The 23,297-nt window shown below is 40.2% G+C and overlaps 1 protein-coding gene across 3 annotated transcripts in view; it reads left to right on the top strand.

The window, feature by feature from the left end:
- LOC136677543 (cotranscriptional regulator ARB2A homolog) overlaps nucleotides 1–23,297 on the top strand; it is a 172,399-nt gene that overhangs the window by 81,250 nt on the left and 67,852 nt on the right. For all 3 annotated transcript variants that reach the window (XM_066655124.1, XM_066655123.1, XM_066655122.1), the window contains exon 8: nucleotides 6,982–7,101. In XM_066655124.1, the coding sequence (XP_066511221.1) occupies nucleotides 6,982–7,101 (120 nt within the window). The remainder of the gene's footprint in view (nucleotides 1–6,981; nucleotides 7,102–23,297) is intronic.

Genomic DNA, 23,297 nt, shown 5'->3' with positions numbered 1-23,297 from the left:
ACCTGTTTAACCCGTGTGTCTGTTTCTGTGTGTCTTATGTGTCTATACGTATATGCTTAGGTCTGAGTCTGTGTGTGTATGTGTGAAAGTATCAGTTTTGTCTTGATTTCATATGTAAGGTCATTCAACACCAGTGTAGAGTGCAGTTCAAAAGCAGTTGATACTTTCTTACAGTGTGGAGTGAAATATTTTAAGCTGTTCAAAAGAATATATCATAACAATAGTCTACCTGTTTGTTTAGTATATTTTCAGTTGAAGCAGCCGCTAAGCGGTTTCCATTGCCGCTTTTCCCTTCCTTATGCAAGTACTAGTAATGTTCACGTAATTACTTAACGTACGCAAAGAATGACCCCTGATTTTAGCACAGTGCTGTTACTTAACTCTCAACAGTTAAGTACTGTATTCAGAAACTGTATTCATATGGAATCATATGCAGATGCTAAAAACAACTAAATTCATCTTCCTTCATTAATATTAAATGCACAGGGAGGCACCCATTTGGGATTTCTGGCCCGATGCCGATATCTGATGTCATAAACGTACATACCTTCTGATGCTGATGTACACATTTATAAAATATAAAATAACAATCCTTGGAATAACGTTATAGATAAATTTTACTTTTATTTACAAGTGATTTATTTTTAGGTTTCGACCAGTTGTATACAAACAATAAAATTAAAGTTTTGTCCTGAGAAAAAGTTAGCCATATTGTGTTAACTAACTCATCCATGCATTGTTTTTTTTTAATAACAACTTAAATAAAATAATAGATTTACTCCAACTAATAACAGTAATAATAATAATTTAAATAATTTACTTAAAGCAAAAGATTGAACAAAATAAAATACTGATGTACTTTTAGCAGCTGATCTAATCATCAGAACAGTAAAGCAGAGCCTTTGTGCTCTGTCAGGTATCGAACAAAGTATCTGAGCTAAAGTATTTTTCTAAATATTAATCAGTCTTTTTTAAGAACTTGAGCTTCACACATTCTTAATCCAACATAAAAACATGTCCGCAATTATCACTTTATGCCAATACCGATATAATTCTGATATAATCATGCACCTGTAAATGTCTTTAGCTTAAAGAGCATAACACTATCATTATATCCTTCTATCTGTTAGAAAGATTGTTTATATTTTGAAAACTGATTCTGGAATTTCCATTGCTGGTGTATGGCTGAAATTGCATGTATGTGTTGAAGAAAAATACTTTGCATGTGTAAACCTCTGTGCTGTTTTATTTTTGACGTAAAAAGCCTGGCAGCTCTCTCTGTCGTCTTTCTGTAGCTGTCTATTGCAGCCGTGTCTGGGGCGAGGCCTGCTGGCTGCAGCTTCACTCTGATGTCTGCTCCCAATCTTCCTGTCAGGTCAACCTTAAACACATCCAATCTGCTGCGAGGACCTGAAGCAAGGCCCTCACAGCAGGCCCTTCCTCGAAGCCCTCGCCTGAGCACAGGCCCGCGTACCTCACCCTGCGTCAATTAAACCCGAAGAGTAATTTAATCTGACAATCGCAGGCTTGGTGCAAGGCAGGTTGAGATGTGACAAAGATGACCTTTCTGGCCATATGCAGCCAAGAGCTGTCTTTTAACAAGGAACCCCCCGCAAGCCAGGCACAAGTCCTTTTGTACTTTGTTAATGAGTTATTGATTTGAAACAATGCGCTACCAAATTTTGTTGAGATTAGCTCCATGGCAGCAAGGTCAGGTCGCTGTACAGTGATGTACGGGCCAGACTTCTTTATGCACCGAGCGTCTCCCTCCACAAGCTTCTGGATCTCTGTATTTCCCCCTCTCCACCTCTTTTTCCGTTTCCTCTCTTTTTGCGGGAACTAAGCCTGTTATTATTCTGGCCGCATCCTCTCCGCCAGACTCAACTGTCATCTTGCCTGGCTTCCAGTGGGCTTGCCAGTAGTTAAAGTCCTACAGTTTTCAAGCTAGCAAGCTTTTTTTATTTTGTTGTTCCTTGATCTCTCCCCATGTCTGATACGGGGGTTCTTTTCATTTGTCCCTCTCAGCTCTGAAGGGGCACCTTGTCCATGACTGGCCAGGTGTGGAGAACAGATCTACAGGAAGCGAGTGCCAATAGTTATTTAGCCAGCCTGAGGCGGCTAGGTTTTCCACGCTATCAGGAAGTGCACGCGCCACCACAAAACTTTGCTCCAGCTTTGTCAAGCAGAGCAAAGCACTCCTGTGCACTGCTGACATTCAAAACAGAAAGTATTGAATTCCTCCACTCCATTATCAGCCCCATAATGTGTGGTGTTAGCATAGCTGACTGGTTGTTGGAACGCTAATATGGATCCAGGCAAATAGTGATTTGTGAAGTTGGACATTTTAAAGGATTTAGTGATGATAGCTACCAAATAAATGTGTAATTATGGACTGGTTTAATATTTAATCATTTATCTAAAGAGAAATTAGCTCGTTCCCTGTTAGCTATTCAAATCAGTTGGACGTTCAGGTGTACAAGGGGATGTTTACCTAGTGTCTGTGGCCAGGGAGATGTAGTCGTTTCATTCAAGCGAGAATGGGCTGGAGGTGTTCAAGGTGATATGGAAGCTTCTGTTGTGGCAATGGTGATGGGTGCTTTGACCTTATAATTAGCAGGAATAAACGCTGCTGTTTTTAGTTTACTGTAGCCTGACCCGAGCTCTGTGGAAGAAGCTGTGTGAAGCAATTAGCAAATGTGAATTGAATTGCCGTGAGGTTCCTTAGCCCTGTAGAAACTCAGTTTACCTTAAGGTTATTTCGAATGCTTGAATGTTTTATTGTCACTGTTAGTAGGCAATTAGCGCAGAGCAGAGGCAGCTTACATTCTTTAGCTAACACATGAAAGTATCTGAACAGATGCCCACGCAAATCTTGCTCATCCTTAGACGTCAGTGTTCTTCTACACTGTATCTGCTCTGCATTCAGTTGCGCTTTGCATACATAGCTTATAATCTTGTGAATGATGTGCTGTTTTCAGTGCAACAGATCAGAGATCCTGACATTTGATCCTAGTGTGACAGGAGTTCTTGATATGTCGAAACAAATTAGGTATATGTAAATAAAATTAGCATGGTTTTTTATTTTGCCATTTGTGTATATATTTAAACCGTCTCTCATTTAATGCTGTCACATGGACCATACAAATGGAATGCAGTGAATGAGTGACAGTGATTGCATGGCAGATCCATGCAGCCGGTGGTATTTCCCATACTGCAGACAAGAGTCAAGTGACTGTCATTGTGTTGAAAAATGTTGGAAAAACCTCGAAATCTCACTGTCACAAAGTTCATAATCTCTGTCTCTCTCTCACTGTCTCTCTCTCTTACCCTTGTGTAGGTGACCATCATGAGATGTCAATGCCAGTTTTCTAACTGATGCTCACTTTAGGATGTGTACAGTGTTGCAGAAGTAATCTAACTAGAAAATCAGGCAAAAGACACCTATGTTATAGCACTATACAGAGTAAGGGGTGGGGGGAGTTACGATGTTCCAAAATTTGGATTGATAGTGTGTTCTTATATATGTGGGTGCTAGATGACAGGTGTTGTGTGTGCAGCACGTATGCAGTTAGAAGGAAAACGAGAATAGGAAAAAAAGGGGCATTGAGAATGGTGTTCAGTGAGTGAGTAACCTATTGACACAGCACCTCCATTAAGAGCTAGGCTTTCTACTTTAAAGCCGTGTGTTGTGTTGAGACATTGCATAGAGATACTGCACTGCAAGTTTACTACACACACACACACACACATGCCTGTGGACACAAAACTGTATACACTTTTCCTGGTGGTCTCTCTGAAACAGCACAGCACAAACCTAACCCTAACACAGGAGAGAGCCTTTCAGGATTCAGTGAGAGTAAAATAGGAGGAGAGAGAGAGAAAGTACAGAAAGCGAAACTGTGTGAGACAGAAAGTGTGGTATGTTGAAGAAAGAGAAGGAGCGACTGTGAGGAAAATGTAGACAGTGGGATATAGTTATATAGAGGGAGAAGAGTGAGTAGCATTTGGATAGAGAAAGGACAGAGTGAAGGCAGCAGCAGGCATAGAGAATGTAGAGAAGAGGTGAAGCACAGAAACAGAGAGAAAGAGAGAGACAGGTGAACCCTGTCATCAGGAGGTGGTCTCTGAGGGCAGGCGGTTTTGCGGCGCTAATTAACCCCGGGAAATAATTACACAATATGCAAATGCTGTAGTGATAAGTGTGGGCTCTATCAGAGGTGGGGGAGTCAGTCACATGGTGCATAATGGTGTGTGTGTTTGTGTGTGTGTGTATGGCCAGGTGTTGTACTCTGTGTTTGGTTGATAAGGTAGGGGGATGTAACCTGGCATTGCCTGTGTGTCACAGAGGAGCCGTCTTATTCATAAACCTGACCACAGTATGCAGCCGTCCTTATCCAAAGGCTTCCTCTGGAGTCATAATACAACATACTGTTACATGTGATGATACCGGTACTGTGTGGTAATTATGAACCCTTTGGCACTGGCTTCTGTCACATTTTTATAAAGAATATGGCAATGTTAATGGCCCATATTAATGACAACTTTGGAAAAAATTCCTCTATCTTAAACCACAGGCTTTAAACCACAGTTTTTGTATCACATTTTTTTACAAGCTCAAAGATATATGGAAACCTCACTGTCAGACAAACATAAGCTTCTTGGACTAATAATTGCAACCATATGATAACCATAGAGATCTTAGGATTGTGTGCATCTGCTTGTCCATGGAAACCCATTTCGTCAAGGTTTCACTGTGACTTTAATATGCTGTACTTACCTTGGCATTTGCTTACTTATGTGTACATTTAAGTGACCTGCAGTTATAATATCTCCTGTGTCTGATGTGTGTGTGTGTGTGTGTGTGAATGAGTGAGACTGAGTGAGTTGTTCAAAGGCCTTTGATGTCACAGGATATGTCACAGGGTTGTGCAACAGTAGTGGTGCTCAGAAGCGTCTGAGGCGGAGTCTGCTTTCTTACTGTTGCATCATACATTAGCTGCCACACCTCCACCCCTCATGCCCCCCACTCGTATTTGTTTTCCTTCATATTTATTTACTGTTATAAATGAGCAATGCTTAGGAGTGGCAGGAAATCTCTTCCTCTTTGTCAGCTGCTTCAGTTTTAATTCCGTTATTAAGCCGTTTGAAGAAATGTAATCACTGCTCGAATGCTGATGCAAGAGGGTGAGAAGGGCTAAACAGTAAGTGAGGTTACGAACAGTGAACAAAAATCAGTCTCTTTGCAGTGGGTTGGTCTGTGTGTGTGATCACTGGTTTGGCCAGTATTGATATGATTATTGTACTGATTACAGTGGATTGCAGACTAATTGAAGATCTAATATAAATAACATGCACGTTGATTTCAATTTGGACAGACTATCTCCAGCTAATTTGATGTAGTTTTGAAGCTGAAGGTGTGCTTTTACTTTGATGGAATGCAAATCTGCAGCCACACTGGCTTTTTGCAGGTATGTTCTGACACCCTTGTGTTGAGCGCTTTTTAGCGGTAATACTGTATACCGCAGTATAGAAAAATGTGGATGGTAGAGGGTCTGTCAGGGAGCGGGCGCTGTGGGAGGTAACCGACTGGTGATATCACGTTCTGAATGTAGGTGGAGGAAATACACAAGCACAACAGCTCAAATTAGTTGTGACTTCAGCACTGAGTTTGGATAATAGGAAAGACATGCGAGCTTTATTTAGAGGCATTATCCTCTAAACGTCATTTGAGCCTCAGTTCAGTGGAACACGGTCTGTGCTGTAGTGTTTTAACCTGTAACCTTATATCTAAGCCTGGCTGACCAGCCGCAATTCCCAACACTGCAGAGACTCATTTCTTTCTGTTAGTCGAGCACAAGCTACGCTCTCGGACACTCTCAGAGTTATCGTCAGCATGTGTCTGTAGCTCAGCGGTTGCTGAGTTATTATCAGACGGACACCCACTCCACCCAGCCACCAAGCAATACCGTAAACCAGGTTATATTTTGAGACAGTATGATGTATGGAAAAAAGGATACCTCCCAGCCCTGACCCCTGGAAGAGTGAGACGAGGACATTTTAAACGTGTACTGTAATGTTCATGTATTGGCATCATAACATATTTAGAATTATGCAGTGACAAATAAGAGATTGCAGAGAGAGAAAAACAGCCTCTCAGCTTTTCTTTGACAGCTTCATGGGAAGCCACCTGAGATACCTTCCCAACAGAACTGAAGATGCAGCATAAATGTTGAAAACAATTTATTGGTGATTATATAAATGTTTATACATTATTCTTACATTTACTCAGTTTGTCTCAAAAAGAAAAAAATGGACTCATTGTGGTAGGGTGAGACACTGTGCTCCATTCGTGAGCGGCCAGCACAGTGCAACATGACCAACATGACCATTCCTACCTGCTGCCTAGATCCTCCTGTTCTGCAGTGTTATTTGTTAATAAACATCACACTAATGATCTCCACTTTGGAAAAACGTAATGCAAAATTTAACTCAGTTCTCATGTTCTCAATACTCTCCCCCCCACATACAGTTGTTGTATGCTGGCCCTCACACACAACTTAACCAATCTCGAGCTTCTCCAAACAAACACACAGATCGATGTGCGAGGCATTGCTGAATGAGTCCGCCCCCCTCTCTTTCTGTCTCTCTGTCTCTCTCTCTCATCACCTCAGGCCCGTGTTAATTACGAGTGTTCTGTCTGCACTCTGGTGTTGTGACCTTCCCCCCGTGTTGGCCGATTATGTGCTTACCGCTTGTATCAAGGCCACATCGATCGCTTAGCAGGGTACAAATTAAGATTTAAACCTGACGTCACGGGAGCTATCGGTTTTTACATTTGGGGCATTTGCAATATGCAAGGCTCATTGATCCAGGGAGGATGTGCTTCAACATGATGGAGCAACTGTGTGAGTGTGTGCTTGTTGGTGTGTATTTAGTTCTCAGTTCTCTTACACTTCTGTTTGTGTGTCTCTTTCTCTTCAGGAAAACAGCTCCCCGGAGGAACACACACTGTACGTGTGGGACAACTTCATTTCCAAATCGCTCGCCAAAAACATCTTTGTTGTTGCTCACAGCTACGGGGGCCTGTGTTTTGTGGAGCTGGTGAGTTTTGTACGTTTGAAAAAGAAAAAAAATAAGAACAATAAGTATGAAGACACACATACACACGTACAAACATGAACACAGTCGGTCTCATTGGTGAAAGAGCACGTAGGTAAGACAACAGGTGAGAAATGATTAAAAATGGATAACGTTTAGTTTTGTTGAAAAGAAGTGTGGCTTCTGCAAACAATACAGTTCATCCTTATCCTAGGGCACTAGAGAGAGAGAGAGAGAGAGCGAGCATATGTAAGGGTTTAAAATGCAGCTGTATTATACCATGCTGAAGACCCAGAAAGTAAATGTAGAGAATGTTTGAGGTAGACAGAGGGCCACATTTACTCAAAGGGCTTGGAGACGAGAGGAACGGGAAAAAAAAGGAGCAGCATTTCAGTGAAACGCTCTTACATTGTTGAGACCTTAAACTTTAAGAGCAAGTGTATGGGCAATTACTTCAGTTTCTTTACAAAAAATGCCTTGTTTGTGCTAGGGGTGGGCGATATAATATCGTTCACCATAATATCAGTATGTATTATACCGATATTAGGGGCAGATACTCTACGGCTCCTAAACAGAGAATGCCTTTCTCATTGGTCATCACTTTTATTTATTTAGCCAATCAGCAGCCAGACTTAGCTGTCCATCATTTAGTGCTGCAGCCAATGGAGTCACAGTCCCACCTACAGGGGTTTGTTGGTTTTGTGGCGGCGCTGAGAGAAACAGGACAGTGCTTAAAAAAAAATTTAATAAATAATTGCACCATGTCCCGAAGAAACTATATTTAATTTTTTACTCAATACATCTGTGATGACAAGAAAACTTACTGACTTTTAGAACCAAAGTAATTTTTCATACATAAAAATCACATTAATATAAATATAATACATTAAATATAATATTAAATTATTTATATGAACTGTTTGTGAAGACAGCATTTGTTTACTTTGTTAAAAAATAAAATAAATTAAGCATCAGCAGATACACTGGGCTGAGTTTATTTGAAGTGTGCACTGTGTATAACAGCACTGTCTAGGACATCAGGGACTCAGTATCCACAGATACTCAATATTAAAAAACTCAAATCGGGATCAGAGGCAAAAAAAACTTGTTTGGGACATCACTATTTCTTAGACTTACAGTTAGATAATGCTGCATGTTCTTTTTGGTGTTAAAAATAAACACTAATACTTTTACATTATATTTTGTTATGGTTTTCATAATATCGTATCCTATATCGCCATATAGACCGTTTTTGGTCATATCGCCCAGCCCTAGTTTGAGCCTGGTATCAGTGTCTGTCTCATATGATTGATCATAAGTGGCATAAGTACCTGACGTTCCCATTCATCTCAGTTTTATCCACTACTGATCAGATCCTAATCTAATGGTCTAGTTTATAAATATGTAGATATTTGGTCTGATTTATAAATATGAAGATTGAAAGAATGACAATAACTTGAAAAAAGATGAAAGAAGCTATGAGTTGATGATGCAGTTGATAATGTGGTTCTTTGTGGTTCTCAGGGATGCATCAAAACACTTCACTGCTGTAAGAGGTCATATGCATGTGATTGAATAATATTGGGTGTGTTTTTAATGATTAGATGTTATAATTAGGGTAAATCATTCAGTAAAGATATAAATCTAGTCTGGTCTGCTGTCAGTATTATTATAACACTTTTGCTTTAAGTTTAATGTACTGTTATTAAGATAAAGTCTTTTTAACGTAAAAAACGAATCTTCAGAATCAGAGTTTGTGACAGCGGTATGACACTGTTTGTGTGAGAATGATTGTTTTAGTGGGGAGTGTGAACTTTGCTTGATGTGATGTAGAATCTGAGCTTTTAAAACTTAATGAAGTGTGTCTTATGTTGATAAGCTGTCTAATATACCTGCAGTTTGAGCTGGGTTGGTAGGTTAGGCATACGAACTCCTCTGAAACTCCATGAACTTGCTACAGCTGCTAGGCTAGCTATGACAGCTGGCTCAGCTGACTCGCCTTTGATCTCTCTCTCTTAGCCACACACACACACACACACACACACACCACAACACAAATTCACCTCCATACTCTCATACTGTCTCTGAACTCTCTGCTTTTGAAGTATGGATGTGTGTTAGCGGTTAGCAGGAACAGTAGGCATCTCTCTGATAACTCCAGGGGTGTGTACTGAGTGTGCTACTTACAGACACCATAAGGGCCTTTGTTTTGTTATTTGAATATGAGCATTAATATTCATGGCAAAGACTGGCTTTCAGTGGCCAGACTGTGGATGAAGCTTGTGACTTACACTTACACTTTACAACTTACACTTTACAGGAATAGTTCAGTCAGAAATGATAATATGTAAGTAGGCAATTGGTTGCATTATGCAAATTAGAGTATGCATGATTTCTATCTTTCTTTCAAATCATTGTTATATTTGATATATATATATATATATATATATATATATATATATATATATATATCCAATATATATATATATATATATATATATATATATCCAATATATATATATATATATATATATATATATATATATATATCCAATATATATATGTATTGGATTTGTTCAGAATTTTCTAAATGCTGACAGAGAAAACTGAATTATTTTTCTTATTAATATTGAGATGCTAATACAAAGTATATTTATTTTAAGATATTATTTTGATTTATTATTTTTAGTCATCATCTACAGTAATGTATTTGTGTATTTTTTGCCAATTCTGGTTCTGTTTTCTGGCAAAACACTTTCTACAAGCTTACTCCCTCCCTGGAGAAAACTTTTAGCTCAGGGTTGTGGGTATGTGTGTGTGTGTGTGTGTGTGGGTGTGTGTGTGTGTGTCCCTGTCACCTCTGACATCACGGTCTCATCCTCCATTCCAAAACCACAACCTCTCAGGACAACACTGCTGACCTTTGACCCATAAAGAGCACTGAAGCCAACTGACCGTGAAAGCACAATCTCTCGCCCTCTAAATGCACACAAACACACATACACACACACACAACCTTGGGCAGAGTAACTGAAGAGTTCCTCTCAGCTTTGTCCTGATTTAATAACATTAGTCCTTTCACAAGTTTAACTGATATTTATCTATATTTACTGTATAAACTGTGGTTCATACAAATAACACAAATAACAGCCTGGGTTAAACACTGCTTAATCACTGCAGCTGCTGTAACACTTTATGGAGAAGAGCCTGAAAAGCTAGCCCACCAGTTAATTGATGAGGAAAGTGTTCCGAGGGGAATAGAGAGGGTAAAAGGCGAGAGAGTGAGGGGAGGAGAGGGAGAGGTGGAGGAGTACACTGGCTTTAGTCTGGATGGACCATTTGACACATGAACGGCGCCTCAGAAAACAAGCTGTCTGCGGGTTAATTACTGCTCGTATTTTGCAGTTAATAAACATGTTTCTGATCAAGCACATCAAACGCTGGCCGATTAATTTCTCTCTCTCTCGCTCTCTCTCTCTCTCTCTCTGCAATATTTTTACTCAGATTTGATTTTTGAGCACTTCATAGACTGTAAGGCCTAATTATAGATACATCAAAGCACAGCTAAAGGCCTGAGAGAGAGAGAAGAGCAGAGAACTGGCCTTTCCTCCATTACTGGTGCAGGCTTTGCACTCTCCCTTCTCTAGTCCAGCCATCTCAGTATTCAAATATTCACTGCTTGTCTTGAGCATTTTCAACCTCCTTGCTGTAAGCATGGGGTATTTGAAGACTTGGATATTACCATTCCTTTAAAGCCACATTGTTCTCATCTCATTTTTATTTTTTTATAATTTCTGTAATATGTATCTTGGCAACCCATTCAGTACATAACTAAAGAGACTAAAGAAGCATAACCTAAGACACCACACATATATAGACTGACGACTATGTTTATAATTTCTATTTATTTATTATATTCACCTGAACCTGAGCTTTGGTAGAGGTCATGTTCCCACAGTGCCGCAGTGATGTAGCATTAGGTAGAACACATCAGAAAAATGCTTTGCTTTGGCAGCTGGGACAGCTGGGACTTTGTGGGGTCATCCACTGTATGCAGGCATCAGTATGGTTATTATCCTGCATAAAACTGGCATGCTTCTTGGGGAATGTCCTGGGCGGGATATCCTTTTTCAATAAGCAGAAAGTTCATTTCTATGTGCCTCACAGGTGTGTCTGTGTGATGTTTTTAATCTAGCAACTAATGTTGCAAGTTTTTGATCAACGCTGATAGGCCTGTGTGCTGATATTAAAGCACTGGGGCTAGACAAGTACTGTCTGTCTGTGTATCAGCTAATTAATGTTACAGAATGATAGAAGTGTGTGTGTGTGTGTGTGTGTGTGTGTGTTGAGAGCCAGTCAGACATGGATGTTTAGTTGTTTTACCCAGAGAAATGGGTCGTTATTCTCTAACTAACTGGTTTAGCTATAGCATAACTCTTCACCTATTTACATGTCAAACTGTTATATTTCTAACCAGGAAACATAGTTTCACTGATGAGAAGCACTGAAAACCACCCATTGTGGAGCAATTACTAAATGAGGGTGGGTTTATGTGAGTGAGAAATTGACTTTAAAGTGAGATCAGTGTAAATACAAACACTTAGAAGTGCGTTAATGTAAAAAATAAATAAATAAATAAGTAATTCTCTTTTTTCTGTTCTGCCAAAACACTCTTACCAGGATCAAACTAACTAAATGACCTACTGCTCCAGCAAGTCTGTCTGCAGGGTATTCCACCTCTGCCTTTTAGCCTAGCCACCTCAGCGCTCTCTCTCGCTCTCTCTCTCTCTCTCTCTCTCTCTCTCGTTCATGTCTTTCATCTTCCTCTGTAGCCATGGGGTGATGGCAGCGCTCGTCGAGGCAGAGCACAACCCTACATAACCTTCCCTGACTCTGAGTGAGAAAAAAGGTCCATGATATCAGGGAGGACAGCAGCGCCTTATATAACAACTTATGTAACCATACATCTGCATCCCAGTGCACCACTGTGTGGGTGCCCATAACCCTGCATATCGTCTGTTTGATTCATCTTCTGTACACACACACACTGAGAAGGTTTACATGTGTAAAATGACGCACTAAATGCTAAACATTGATTGATGAAGCTCCTCACTAATGCTTGCAGGGTTTTATATGTTGTGCTGCCGCTGCATCGTTGGTTCATGGAATAATGACATGACGGATCACATGTTCCTAATACATTGGACATGAAAGTGCATTATTATCCTTTTGGTACCTGTGATATTGCACCGTGAGAACTAATGTTGATATCTCTGGGTGCTCCAGTTTTCTCCCATGGCCCATAAACACATGTTGGCAGGTGGATTGGCTACTCACAATATGTCCATAGGTGTGAATGTATGTGTGTGTGTGTGTGTTTGTGTCGCCCGGTGAAGGACTGGAGCCCCCTCCTGGGTTTGTTCCCTGTTTCAATAACAATGACATGATTTTTATACACATTCTCAGTATTTCAGTATATATTATTTACAGCATCTGTCTGTATTAAGGTTTGCACTCAAAATTAAAACTATCTGTTCCTTTGCAGTAAAACTGTAAATGTTGCTTATGGAAAATAGAGATTAGTCTTGTTCAAGCCTTTAAAATATGAACAAAAACAGTTAGGTTGTTCTCCTCTCTCTTAAGTGTGTGTGTGTGCCTGTCTGTCTGTCTGTCTGCTCAGGCTTGTGTGTCTGTATGTTTGGGCTACATTCTTAGAAGCCAGACATATAGCCTGTGAGGTGTCTGAATAAGAAGCTGGTTCCTCTCTCCTGGGACTAAAGCAGGAGATACATACACATTTCTGTGCTGGTACAGTATCCACTTGCAACGGATGCTGCAGCGCAAAGCAGAAACTTCCATTCTGGCTCACAACCAAACTAGCTGTTCCACACATGCTGAATTATGAATTCTAGCCTCTAGCCTGAATGTATAGACTCACATTGTGTAGAATGCAGCTGCTGTACTTTTGCACAGTACATATTGCTGTTTTACATTGTATCTGATCCCTGTGTGGTCTGAAACTTGGCCTCTTACATGGCATCACAAATTTAGCAGCACATCCAACATAAATATTCTTGTATTTATGCTTTAAACAAAGTCAAATACTTAGCATTCAAAACTAGTACAAATCAGTTAATGTCAGATGGAAATAGCTTTTATAAAATGAACCATACCATATAGTAGGGGGTAATGTTCAATATTTGAAGAGCCAACCTTGTACACACATTTAATCTTCAGTGAAATACACAACAAAAATGTGTTTTACTTTAGCGTAAAAATAGCAGGGAAACGTGGCTTTGATAAGTGGATTCTTTCATTCCCAGTATGCCTATTGTTATCATTTAATTAATGCTAATGGATTGTGTCCTGAAAACAACAGTAGTTAATGAAATTGTAAACCATGGTGACTTTGAATCTTGCTAGATATGCTAGTCAAATTGCTAATTCTGTTAGCTCACAGGATATGGACTGTACAGTGCTCCTATATAAAGATTTCTATGGAATTGAATTGCTGTCTGACAGAAATCCCCACTCTAAACTACCGTTATTAGGTTGCTATAAAAAGCAAACATGCAGAGTCTGTATAGTATCTCACTCAGCAGATCCTCTTCGTTCTCTGTGAGGTTTTTATTTACGAGGTTTGTGTTCTGTGTTTCAGGGTTTTGTTAGTGCAGCAGAAAGTCATTTAGAGTACGGAATCACTATTGTGTTACAGACTGTTGTTAGTTAGTAATGACGTATCAAAGCTTATTCTAGTCGTAAGAGCCAAGCACGGTTCACATAGCCACTAAGTCACAAATAGAAGATACATAGTAAAATACAGTTTTAGTAGGGTGACCAAATCTGAGATGGTAAAAAAGAGGACACGGGTTGGGGGGTGGTGGTGATGAGGTCACGCCCCTCGCTGCCGTTGTACGCTTAGCTAAACCTAGGTGTGCTTTTAGGTCCTTTACACCTTTATTTGCTATGCAAAAAATGGGAATTTCTTTTTTAATTCATTCTTGAACTTACATTTACGTGTCGGCATAGCTGCTCGAGATGAGGGTGGGTACATGAGCTTTGCCTGACGTAAACAAAGACTACTGACGTGCAGACTGACCAATTAAATATTTACAGAGAAGGTTATCGACCAATAACGGTAACTCTACAGTCAGACCGTCCAATCAGAAGATTTTAGGCTACTTCACCACGCTCCCTTCTCACTCAAGAGAACCAATCGGAGTAGGGAAGGGCGGGACTAGTTTGTGAACGAAATGCTTCTCGAAATTCTATGTAAGCTCTAGAAAAACAAAATCCCGGACATTTTTTTAAGTAAGTAAGGTAAAAGAGAACGTCTGGTCACCCTAGTTTTAGTAGCCAGTGGAGAAGACTGTGTTTTGGAATTAAAATTGTATGTTTTTAATCTCAGCATAAAACCATTTAGATCTGTTTTTTTTCTTCCCTGAACACAGCTTATTGGAGTTCAGAGAAAGTATGGTTCCTAAGGTGTAAAACATTAAGCAAATTTGTAATTGTGTCTGTTTGTAGTAGTTACTAATATGAAATCTCTTCTGAGGAAGAAACTCTTTTACTGTGTTCTTTTACAGTTTTGTGCAACAAGTATGGCAGCTCTTTTTTGGAACTAAAATGTTAAGAGCGTGTTATTGTAATTTAGTTGTCAGGAATTATTCTCACTTAAGAATAATTCTTATTTATGTATTTCTGATTGTATGAAGTATGGAACTGTCTAATAACATGCATTAAAAACTCCCTCTTTAATTCTCCCTCTTTCTGTTCTGTTTGTCTTGAATAAGGACTATATTTTTAAAGCTTAATTATTTCCTACCTCCACTAAGCAGAAAGAGATGTCGTTAATGTCCAAACCTTTTCTCGGTGTACACCAAAGAAAGGTGGTTTAATGACCACCGATTCCCCGTTTCTGTGACCTTGTATGAAAGCCTGTACAGCAGGTTGAAGTGCAGACTCTCTGAACACAAGAGCATACATACTGCCATTGAACCAGTCAGGCTGAGAATATGATTGGGTTTGAATTGATTTGCTTGTTTGAGATACCTTTATTCAGTACAGTTACAGACCAAGGCCTTTCTTTGGTATTCCACATTGTGGGGTGATTGCCGCCTTCTGTTTGGCCCCTTGATTATGTACAAACAGGCTTCAGAGCCCCATTCCAGGGCCTCTACCTTTGTGTGTATATGTGTAACGGATAACAATGTCTAAAATTACTCATTTTTGTTGCCTGAAAAGCGTTCCTAACAATTGGCCATTGTAAAAGATTTCCCCCACAGTAGATCTCTTTTTTTTCCTTCCACCATCATCATTGTTTGTTTGTTATTTATTCATTTATTTATTTGATTTATGAAGGGGCGCTTCAAACCCAATTCTTCCCTCTTGGTCCTCTGTTGTGAAGGATCCATGAGAGAGAAAGCTGAGAGCTTGTCAGCGGCAGCATTTATTTATATATTTCTGGTCATTTTTGTCATTAATTTTTGTTTGTTTCTGAGAGACGACGGGCAATCGAGAGCAGGCAGCTTGTTGTCGGAGAATGGAGGGCTGTCCACGCAAGCTTTTTAATTGATTTCAATTTGCCGTCAAGGTGCATTACGCCAGAGAAATGTCTAGACAGATTCTAACAACACATAAATGAGGGAGGGTGGGGAGCATATAGAGGGTAATTAGCTTTCTGTCTGGCTGTATATATATACTCCAGAATAACGCAAACAAAACCCAGTATACTGTAACAAGGTGTGTTTATTTATTTATTTCTCTCTCTCTCTCTCTCTCTCTCTCTCTCTCTCTCTCTCTCTCTCTCTCTCTCTCTCTCTCTCTCTCTCTCTCCTTTCCAGAGTGTTGCAATTAGATGTCATTTCCCCATATTACACTGAGATCAGCTGTAAATTTAAATTCACCATTTGCTGCCAACTCTGGTTTTGGTTTGAATTATTTTGCTGTTTATACAAAAGTAAATCATGTGTTCTTGGTTTGTTGAGGAAGATTAAAAACAAAAGCAAAAATAGAGGAAGTACAGAAGTTGACACTGAAGCAGGTCATTGACGCGATAGTTCAGCCAAAACAAAGTTCAGCCATCCATAAAATCATCATACGCTTGCCTCAAACTGTGTGGAGTTTTTAAGTGATCTCAAACTGCTTTGTGCTTTCTGTTGATGCTGTTAGATTCTGATCAAAATTCAAGATGGCTGCCATTTGTGATTTTTGGGTGATTTGACTATATTTGATGTCAAAGAATAAAATGTACATTTATTATGCTTTTTCAGCAAACTAACTTCTCTAATGATACAAGGCCTTAACAACTCTCTAGGTCTGTTTCTGTGACTGAGTTGGTGTTTGGTGCTGCTTTGGTGCTATATGTTTGGCTTTGGTCTACATCTCTTTCCCTTATTCATTCCTTTTCTTATTTGCTCTCTCTCTCTCTGTTGAACTAATAGTGTGAATAAAGTTTAAACGTTTACGTCCTTTACTTTCTCTCACTCTTTATCTCTCGTTTTTGTTCTTCGTCTCTTTCTCTATTTTTATTGCTTTTCTTTCTCAATCTCTGCTCTTTCCTGTTTCTCTCTCTTTGTCTCTCTCTCCATTCCCTCCCTCTTCCTCTTTTCTCTCTCTGATTCAGACTTAATTAGTTGTTGCTTGTTAACAAGCTGAGAGAGTTTAGTGCATAAACAGGGCTGAGAGGATGAATGCACTCTGAAATGAGTGTGCAGATAAGAGAAATCACACCGCTCCTCACTTTCTATAAATAAACTATCAGCAAACGCCTGTTTGGAGTGGTCTATCTTCTTTGGTGATAAGGCACGCTCAAAGAATGTGTGTGTGTGTTTGCCTGTGTGTGTGCGCGCATTTGTGTTCCCAATACACATTAAAGCAAGAGGAGACTTTGATTTGACATGTGTCTGAGATGGCTTGTGTGTGCTTGTGGCTTTGGCGTAAGTGTGTGTGTGTGTGCTGACATAGACAAGTTTGTTATTGCTGCTTATTGTCTGTCATGTCCTGTGCAGTTCATATGGCTGCAGATCATTTGCATGTGAATACCTATCAGTATACATCTGCTTTATAGAATATGCATCAGGCCTCTATTGAACATTGATGTACGCTGACATTTTTGTCAAATAGAAACTGAAACTGTTTTTTTCCCTTTTCTCTTGGGAATCTGAAATATGAAACACATCTGCATCTGTAATTTTTGGATAACATGTACCTTACAGTTCTTGCTTACACATATGTACAGTAACTTCAGAATCAGATTGGTGTGCACAGATATTTGAGGTAAGGTGTGCAGCCACGTGGCTACATTCAACTTCAGATTTAAATGTACGCTTACCCTCTTCCGAAGAGCCAGGAATAATCTATTTTCACTGTTCCGGTGATGAGTAGTCTCCATAGCCGTCATAATCTTAGCTATATGCTCGCCGGTGAAAATGTAAAGTAAATAAATGAAATCTTTTAATGCAGCAGTCTCCCCCAAAGCAAATGATATGTTTTAAATCCAGAAAATCTCACTCAGGAGACCCTCAACAGAGTATAACAATAGTTAAATGTCTTATTTTTGACCTTGTGTCAAACCGTCTTTTCTTTTCTCAATGAGCTTTAACTGAGAAAAAAACTAATGTCAAATTACACATTGTGTTTATAACCAGAGATAACTAAGGGTTAATAAAGGCTGCAGGTGAGTGCTCTTGGTGTAAGGCAAGTTTGTTAAGGCTACAGTGGGTTCAGTCCACTGTAGATCACATGATCACCTCAAGTCATAGTATTACTAAGTGTTGGCCGAAAAATTCTCTTTCACATACCCTTTCGCTCTCCACAATGCGCTAACGTTTCCATGACAACGTAATTGAAAATCATTATGTCTAAAACAACTATTGTTTCTTATTCTTTCAGTTCTCTCTCTCTCTCTCTCTCTCTCTCTCTCTCTCTCTCTCTCCCCCCATCTCCCCTTCTCCCCTCCCTCACTCTTTTCCTTGCTTTCTCTTTGAATGAAAAACATCATGTCCTTACCTACAACCATGTCTCTTTCTCTCTCTCTCCCTCCCTCTCTCTCTCTCTCTCTCTCTCTCTCTTGTTTTCTTTTGCTCCCTATCTCTCTTTTCCTCTCTGCTTCTCTCCTGCTAGTTTAAGAGTTCACGGAGAGTCTTAAGGGATTCATCATTGCATATTTACGGGGCTGCAGTCTGATATAGCTGTAAGGTTTTTCTGCCGGAGCTCCATTGATCTAATGCGCATGTTGGCTCCCGAGGTTACCGGACGTGCTCCCATTTCCATAAGGGCCCTGGGCAAGGTTTCTCTCCAGCATTGATTGGCCCTGTCCTAGGGAGCCTCGCCTTGCCTTCCTTCATTGATCACTTTGTTTTTCCCTGAGACAGTGTTACGCCGAGTTCATCTCAAACACCCGCCACCCCCCCACACACACCCTCACCCTCCACACATACACCACAACCCCAACCTGCGGAGGGTGAGGATGAAACATAGAGGGAGAGAGAGGGAAAGAAGGGAAAGGAAGGAAAGCAAAGCTATAAGTGAAAACTTTGGCGCCAATATCTTAATAGTCTTTCCTGTTCTGCTGTAGTAGGAGCTCAAAAAAGGGCCAGGGTGAGACAGGGGGTGTGTCTACTGTGTGCCATAAGGCCTAAGCGATGTGAACGTTTTGCATTTCTCTACTGATAAACAATTGTCAGTAAAATATAATGGTAAACAATGTACAACATAGTTGTCAAATATTACCCTTAACTGACCCTAAACTAAAATCAGAAAGCCTTAATATACGTTATATATTCACTACCGTTATAATACACACTACCATTCAGAGGTCTCCAACTAATGTGGTTGTATACATTTGAAAACCCAGTTTCACAGGATATTTTCTGGAGGCAGAGATACCTTGTATTTTTAATGGTATAGAGTTTTTTGGCCATTTAGGTTGTGTTAAAACATATATTTATTTTATTTGTTTTAATGTGTGTTTTTTTAATTAACGCTGATAGTGTGTTATATTTAAATTCATTAGTTCTACCTGCAGTGCTTCAGTAAATGTGGCCAATGTTTTATTTCCCACTTAGCATCTGAAATGACTGTCATAAGAGCATGAGATTATTGCCATTTTCACTTGTGAGCGTGGCTCTCTTCACATTGGAATTGTCTGCTATTTATGATCGAAAAACTGGCTGTTATTTATATGAATCATTTATATGTGGGATATTCGCTCTTTGAAGCCTCACTAATTATTGGTTGGATTTGAGTTTGAAAGCTGTGTATGAACAAGTCCGGAAATGTCCATATTATAAAACAGACTTCTCTCTAGACACACACACACACACACACACTGTATCTGATAGATATGTGCCATGCTAGTTATCTGTTTGTTGCCAACAAGTAGTTCTGGCTATACTCTCCTACATCTGAACATTCTATTTCAGCGATCTCTTTCTCCTCCATCTCTGCACACACACACACACACTTTTCTCTCTTTTTAGTGGAAGTGCTTCCAGCAATTCTGAGCCCGACTGGACTGGCAGGTTGCAGATGTCTTAAACTGAAGCTGAGCTCCCTTGTTTGTGTGGGTGTGCGATGCGTGTTGGGTGAGGCTGTAGAGTGGAGTGTTTTAGCCTTGTACTGTACCCTCTGCCTTTCTGCTGAATTTGGGGATATGGCAGAATGGAGAGATGCCTTTGACCTCCAGCACAAAGGAAGCAGTCCTCTCTCACTTTTTCTCTCGCTCCATCTTTCACTCCCACTGAGCCTAGGGCATGAGGTCTTCTGCTACCTCTCTCTCTCTCTCTCTATCATACACACTCTCTCTCTCTCTCACACACACACACACACACACACACTATTCCTTTGTTTGAAGCTCTCCGTGTACTCTTTGTCTTGTCTCCGCACTCCAGAGCCACAGAGCTGTACTCAGTCACGTCGTCCGTCCATTTGTCCATCCTTACACTGTGAGAGGACACCTTAGTGCTGTGGGTTTGTAAGGATGTGTAGCTGTCGAAAGTCACGCACTGAATAAAGGAATATACAGTGAAGACCGTTTGCAAATCAACCAAACACCTGCTGATTTTCTCAACGAGAAATAAACTAGCTGCTCCAAAGCCCAGACCTCTTAAAAAAATGGAATGTTTTGTGTAATGTGACTGAACTGTGGAGTAGGTGGATAAATATATATATTTTTATCTGATGCTTAATTATGAATGTGAAAGACTTATGACACACACCTGATCCCTGGGTGCTGGGGATGGCTGCCCGCTGCTCTGGGTGTATGTTCACAGCCCATAGTGCACTAGTGTGTGGGTGTTCACTGACACAGATGGGTTAAATGTGGAAGACATAGTTTGTTGTACGTTGTACAATGACGAATAATAGCACATTATTTATATTTTGAGTTTTTAACAGACCATATGTAAATTCGTGTGTGTCCACTGTCTCAACTGACGACTCTTCCTGTTGAAACTTTGCAGCACTGGAACGTTATTATTCCAGTGGAGCTCGGAACAGAGTGTGAGAGAAATCACTTATTCCAGGAAAAAAACGGCCCATGAAGCTCCAGGAAGAGATGTCTGCTGCAACAGGGAGGGACTGCCCTCATGTTTTAATATGTCATTGAACTCTACAACTTTGGAGAACGTCAGATTTCTCTCTCTCTCTGTCTTTCTGTCTTCTGTTTTCACCCTTTGGCTCTCTTTTTTTTCTTCACACACTTTGTTCCCTCTGCTTCATTCACCCTTCTTCCTTTTTCCACTGACTGTGTCTTAAAAGTTGATTGAATGTCGGAGAATTTTATGGTTCCTTCTCCAGAATGTGTTAAACCTTTCGAACATCTCTTCCCCTGTCTCTCTGGTCCCATACTGATGAGTTATAATATGCAACACACACTCAGTCCCCATGTTGTATCTCTGTGTGTGTATCTGTAATTTCAGGGACGGAAGGCTGCCTTGTCCTTCTTATACTTGCTTTTTCTTTTTTTTTCCCCCTCCCCTCTCACTGTTTCTCTCTGGTTGAGTCAGCTGCGTATCCCAATCCCCCGGTCTACTCCTTTACGAGGCCGTTTTTTAAAACTCTGTGTTTTAGTTATGTACCTGCGGTAAAACATATTTAATTTTTAAGCCCAGGAAGCCAACACTGAAAAGAGATGAACTGTTTTATGTGCCATTTTAAGGTTTTATGTGCTGTGAATTATGGCGCACCCAGTGAAATATTGGTCAGAGAGAGAGAGAGAGAAAGGAAAAAATGAAAAGCTGTGCATCTGTGGCTCGTAGTGTTGAGCTCTTTTGATATGAGCTGTGTAAGGTGTTGGTTCACACTCCACAGTGTGTCTCTGAGGGAGTGTACTGAGCAGGAAAACACACACAATCCCAACACTATGTAAGGCTGAGATACAATACACAATGTTGCATACCAGACTCTCCTGACAGTGGACAACGTCCTGAAGCCTTCCCAGTGTTTACTTACACTGTTTATAGCTATGAAATGTACTTTCATTCAATTTATATAGATAACAGTATGTCAGACTGTTTCACAGAGTAAGTCTAATTGAGATTATGTAACAGCTTGATGTGGTTTGAGGCAAATATTTAACCATGCAGTCTGTATATGCGTTTGTTATATATTTCATTTAGAATCTGTTAAAAAGCAGTCTCTGGTAATTGATGAGACGAGTCACAGTTGAGCTGAATGCTGGTTGGGGCTAAAAAGCTTGCCGTATTTCTTAGCCCCGGTGCTAAATTAATGTCACAAACCTGACTTCACTGAGTAACAGCACTTAGTTAAAGGAGACAACAGTGTTAGTTTATTTTCAATCACTTTCAAAGGCCATTTCTGGACTTCCCTTATTTAGTTCTTTAATTTATTCATGATTAGGACAAATTTAACCTTGTTTTTCTCACTCCAAATGTAGACAAATTATTGAGTCATCTTTAGTATCCAACCTGTGCTTCTTTAGTTTAGCCCTGGGGCTGCAAAATTAATGTAGCGTGCGAATGTGAACCACGTGGCCTAAGCTATTACATATTTGCTTTAAACTGTGTCGAGTTGTTAAGGAATCTGAAGATGCCTTTGTGGTTTCCGACTTGACTGTCATACTGTTCTCATAAAAATAGATGTAAGTACACGGCCTAGCTTTTTACTTATTTATTTTTATTTAATTTATAAAAGTGTCAGAAGCCACTAATTTAACCATTTCAGGGTTTCAGGCAGATCATTTCACATTGATAGTTGGCTGGTTATATAATAGTTACATTAGCCTTGTGGCTCTAGTGTAAAACTAATGAAACAACTACAGCCCCTTTCAGGCTGACCCACTGCGTTTGGGGTAAAGGATGAAAATTGGTGAATCTGATTGTTGGTTAAACCATGAATATGAATGTCCACCAGGCTGGTCTGGGGGTGTGTAACTGGGGCTGTTAGTCATTCAAGGCCAGGCTCAGCCTATCAGCTCCTTATGTGTTCCCCTCCTTCTAATAGACGCCTTCACACTGCACGATTCCTCTGGTCTGCCTGACATCCACTTTCATGCATGGCCTGTTATCATGAACACTTTCTCTCTCTCTCTCTCTCTCTCTCTCTACTCTCCCTGGAACATTAAAAACATCTTGGTGATGTCAGAATTCTTCTAATATCCCACACTGCACACACACAGACACCCATCCCCCTTCTCACAACCTCTTACCCTACTCTCCCCCATCTTTTTTTTCCTCTGTTTTTTTTTCCCTCCTCCCTTGCTCTCCTGCCAGCCCTGCCTCTTCAGGCTGTTCATATGTGATGCCATCTCCCTAGTGACCCAACCTCTCTCTCTCTCTCTCTCTCTCTCTCTCTCTCTCCTCTCTCACTCACACACACACACACACACACATTCATACTCTCTCTCTCTTTCTTTCTGTGATGTGGGAGACGTTTTTCTTGATTGGACTCATTTCTCATTGATGAAAACACTAGGGGGCACTGCCTATCCTTTGTTACAGCTTTTGCATAGAGAACATGGTAGAAATGTGGCAGTGTGTGAGGAGAGGGGATTTCTTCGCTTATTTGTCTAATTTATGATCATGATGGTGCTGGACAGTTCATTGCTATCCCTCCCTCTCTCCGTCTCCTCCTCTGTCTGTATTTCTTTTCCTCGCTCCCCCCCCCCCTCTCTCTCTCTCTGTTTGTGGCAATTTTCTTCCCAGCTACGGACTTATTCAGCTCCAGGTTACCTCTCA

Source organism: Hoplias malabaricus, chromosome X2, assembly GCF_029633855.1.
Source record: "Hoplias malabaricus isolate fHopMal1 chromosome X2, fHopMal1.hap1, whole genome shotgun sequence".
Taxonomy (NCBI): domain Eukaryota; kingdom Metazoa; phylum Chordata; class Actinopteri; order Characiformes; family Erythrinidae; genus Hoplias; species Hoplias malabaricus.
The sequence above is the reverse complement of the archived record's forward strand: the minus strand, read 5'-3'. Positions and strand labels throughout refer to the sequence as shown.